At 38.9% G+C, this 4,700-nt stretch overlaps 1 protein-coding gene across 1 annotated transcript; it reads right to left on the bottom strand.

The window, feature by feature from the left end:
• Positions 1-1,440: 1,440 nt before the first annotated feature.
• Positions 1,441-2,031, bottom strand: LOC128055944 (60S ribosomal protein L17-like). The gene has a single exon (XM_052648541.1). The coding sequence runs from the start codon at positions 2,029-2,031 to the stop codon at positions 1,477-1,479; it is 555 nt and encodes a 184-aa protein (XP_052504501.1). The 3' UTR covers positions 1,441-1,476.
• Between the last annotated feature and the right edge of the window lie 2,669 nt (positions 2,032-4,700).

Raw genomic sequence — 4,700 nt, 5'->3', positions numbered from 1 at the left:
TCCAATGAACACCCAGGACTGATCTCCTTTAGGATGGACTGGTTGGATCTCTTTGCAGTCCAAGGGACTCTCAAGTCTTCTCCAACACCACAGTTCAAAAGCATCAAATCTCCTGTGCTCAGCTTTCTTTATAGTCCAACTCTCACATCTATACAAGAACACTGGAAAAACCATAATCTTGACTAGACAGACCTTTGTGGGCAAAGTAATGTCTCTGCTTTTTAATATGCTGTCTAGCTTGGTCATAACTTCCCTTCCAAGGAGCAAGCGTCTTTTAATTTCAGGGCTGCAATCACCATCTGCAGTGGTTTTGAAGCCAGAAAAATAAAGTCAGCCACTGTTTCTACTGTTTCCCCATCTATTTGCCATGAAGTGATGGGACCGGATGCCATGCTCTTAGTTTTCTGAGTAATAATCTTAGATTATGTGAAATAAAAAACTTTATATACAATTCAACATCCACACGTGACAAAATTTCTGAAAATTGGGTGGAAGAGCATTTTCTTAATTAGACGAAAGGATCAAAATAAAAGCACACAGAGTTACAGAAAACATTTTGGTAACTAATGGGGGTAGAGGCAAGTTGGAGGTAGGGGAATAAGAGGCACAAATTACTGTGTATAAAATAAATAAATTACAATGCTATATTATACAGCACAGGGCATATAGCCAATATTTTATATCAACTTTACAATACATAAATTAGTATGCATTATTAGATCATATTATATCACTAATTATATATTACATAACTAATAATATTAATGTATAATATATACCAATATAGCATTAACTTTTATGCTATATAGAAATATTGAATAACTATGTTGCACATCTAAAACTAATATAATACTGTAAATCAGTTGTATATACTTCAATAAAAGTGGGATTGTCATTCATAGCAAGCACACCACAATAAGATTCATTTTAAATCCACCAGACCAACAAAAAATTACAAAATCAATACTCCAAGTGTTGGCAAAGATGTGGAGAAATGAGGAAACACACAACTATTGTTAAGTGTACAAATAACGATCACTATTCCAGAAAATATTTGACATCACCCACTAAGTTAAGTATATTCAAACTGTAAAAGCCAGCAATTCTACTCAGGTATATTTCTAAGGAAAAATATTGCATCTAATATGTATATACCTTAGGAAAAGTTTTTGCATGTGTTTATCAAGTGAAATATTTATAAATATCCCTAACAGCAGTGTTCATAAAAACAAAAATTTAGAATGACTAAAATGACCACCTATAGTAAATAATTAGCTTGAGTATTTATTCAATGGAAAAAAAAATGAATCAATTGCTAGTGCATGCATCAACCTGATTTAACCTTGAAAAGATGTTCACACATAAATTTTAAAGAACATTGAGCAAAAGAGCCCCTGAAGCATATAGTAGGAGATTTTATTTTATTTTTTATTTTTATTTTTTTTTACTTTTATTTGCATTTATTTTTTGTGGCATTTATTCCCGGGCCATAAGTTTTTGTTTCTTCAGTTTCTTCTGGGATATCTTTTTCTTCTGTGCAACCTCCTCTTCTGGTTTAGGAACAATCTGTTCTTTTTCCGTAAGGATCATCTCAATGTGGCAGGGAGAGCTCATGTAGGGGTTGATCCGACCATGAGCTCTGTAAGTCCTGCGTCGCATCTTGGGGGCTTTGTTCACTTGGATGTGCTCAATGACCAGAGAATCTACATCTAAGCCCTTAAGTTCAGCATTACTCTCTGCATTTTTGAGCATGTGTAGTAAAAATTCAGCACTCTTTTTGGGCCATCGACCCTGAGTCCAGCCCCACTGTTTGGCCTGTGCACACCTGCCAACTCCACCGTTGTAGTGGCGGAATGGCACACACTGCTTCTTTAACGTGACATCCTTCAGATACTTGGTGGCTTTTTGGATATGCATACCCTTTATGACCTGGGCGGTTTCACGAGTGTTCTTAAAGTGTACACGAAGATTTGAACCTCTTGATTTGCATGATTTTGTGGGGTTTTCTGGGTCAAGTGAATAGCACACCATTTTAGGAGTCACCTCAGGCCGCTTACCGGAAAAAGTAGTAGGAGATTTTATTTTTTATTTTTTATTTTTTTTTTATTTTTTTAATGAGAATATATTAGGCTTTTTATTTGAAATCATGAAATAGATATAGTTTTGACAAGATTAAGAAACCATCAGAAAGATGGTTAAGATAAGGATCAAAATTTAGAATGCATATAAAATATTTTGAGAGTCCCTTGGACTGCAAGGAGATCCAACCAGTCCATTCTAAAGGAGGTCAGCCCTGGGCGTCCCCTGGAAGGAATGATGCTAAAGCCGAAACTCCAATACTTTGGCCACCTCAAGCGAAGAATTGACTCATCGGAAAAGACCCATGCCGGGAGGGATTGGGAGCAGGAGGAAATGGGGATGACAGAGGATGTGATGGCCTGATGGCATCACCGACTCGATGGACGTGAGTCCGAGCGAACTCTCGGAGTTGGCGATGGACAGGGAGGCCTGGCGTGCCGCGATGGGGTCACAAAGAGTCGGACATGACCGAGCGACCCAACTGAACTGAACTGAAAATATCTTCATTGTTATGGTGAACATTCTTTTTGGAAAAGAATAAATTAGTTGTTTATTAAAAACAAAACCTTAATATTAAAGTATTCTTCAAAAATAACATTGTATAAAAAAGAAGTGTTAGTCGCTCAGTCGTGTCCGATCCCTTGAGACCCCATGGATTGTGTAGCCCACCAGGCTCTTCTGTCCATGGAATTCTCCAGCAAGAGTACTAGACTGGGTAGCCATTACCTTCTCCAGAGGATCTTCCCAACCCAGGGATCAAACCCAGGTCTCCCACATTGCAGACAGATTCTTTACTGTCAGCCACCCATATAGAAAGCCCAAATAGAAAAGAGAAGCCCATGTAGAAAAAGAGGACAATGCCGATCCAATTAAAAAAAATGAAAAGCTATACTTGGCCTCTTGCTTGCGAAAGCAGGATATGAAGTGTTGCTGTGCAAAATGCCAATCTTGTGTCCGCCGTAACTAACCTGTAGTCACTGAGAGATGAAACGTGTCCATGTTTCAGCTGAAAACTGCGGCGTTTGCAGATTCAGAACAGCCATCATGACGTCATGACGGGGGAGTTTACCTCTGGACGTGAGCTCTTCCATCCAGGACATCATCACTACATGGATCATGGCAATGATTCTGCCAAAGCCTTTCTGCTCTCATGTGTCTCAACTGCAGAACACTGCGCCAAGATACAGAGAAGTCAATTGATCTGTATTCATGCAACATATTATTTCATAGAATTTCCTGTCTCCTACACTTAACCCCAAAAATATACCATTCAATTTCTCAATTCTGATTCAATATCCAGCAAAATTTTTGCGCTATTCATTGAGATTTTGGAATAACTGTCCTCAACAAACATGTTGTAAGTAGTGACATATATAGACTCATGTTGTTTGAATGAAACTGAAGAGAGCTCAGCTTTTACTTAATTTCTTTGTATTTTTTAAAACGAGTCCAAAATCTTTATTTTACACACATGAAAAACCTTCTGAGGTCTCAAAGTATAAAATGGATGTCTGCTGTTAATTGCAATCTCAGCACAAATACATATATGATTAAAATGTAAATATGTATTTATGGCAACGAAGCAACACTGGAAAAAGAACTTGGGCTGAAAACATATTTACCAGTTTGGGCCAATGCTTCCTTCTCACAAATAGTCTTTGGTGTGGATATTTTTGTTGTTTTTCAGTCATTTACTCATGTCTGACTCTTTACAACCTCATGGATTGCAGCACGCCAGGCCTCCCTGTCCCCCACCATCTCCCCAGGTCCGCTCAAACTCACGTCCACCGAGTCGGCGACGCCATCCAACCATCTCCTCCTCTGTTGCCTTCTTCTCCTTCTACTTTCAATCTTTCCCAGCATCAGGGTCCCCTCCAAAGAGCCAGCCCTTCACACCAGATGGTCAAACCATTGAAGCCCCAGCTTCAGCATCAGTCCCTCCAATGAACACCCAGGGTTGATCTCCTTCAGGACTGACTGGTCTGAACTCCTTGCTGTCAAGAGACTCTCAAGATTTTTCTCCAGCACCACAATTCGAAAGCATCAGTTCTTCAGTGCTCACCCTTCTTTATGGTCCAACTCTCACATCCATACATGACCACTGGAAAAACCATTGCTTTGACTATATTGCTAATTTAAAACCAAGAATGTACTAACCAAATTTATAAATCATTTTCTGGCTTAATCCTCCATAGAATGTATCACCATATCCCAGATGCATCAACAGGTCCAGGCTTCTGATATGCAGAAATCAGGGGTTACAAGGAAGGTGACAGGGGTCTGCTCAGTGGCCTGACCTCACAGGAGTTAATCCTCATACTGTAATGACTTTAAGGGGATTTAGAAATTATTTCAAGCTAAACATATTATTTTGACTAGTTTAACTACAAGGTTTTTCGAAATGCTACTACAAGCGTGGTACTGAAGAGGTTCGATTTACACAAAAGCAAGCTTAAGTCCATTTGCTGCATGCTATTTGAGGAGGCAAAATCTCCTTCTCTTTACCATCCTCTCTCTTGAGGTTTGAAGGTCCTTTTTTTTTTTTTTTTTTTTAATTTTAAAATCTTTAATTCTTACATGTGTTCCCAAACATGAACCCCCCTCCCACCTCCCTCCCCATA

This window comes from Budorcas taxicolor, chromosome 11, assembly GCF_023091745.1.
Source record: "Budorcas taxicolor isolate Tak-1 chromosome 11, Takin1.1, whole genome shotgun sequence".
Classification (NCBI taxonomy): Eukaryota; Metazoa; Chordata; class Mammalia; order Artiodactyla; family Bovidae; genus Budorcas; species Budorcas taxicolor.
Note: the sequence above shows the minus strand (reverse complement) of the source record. Positions and strands in the feature narration are given on the sequence as shown.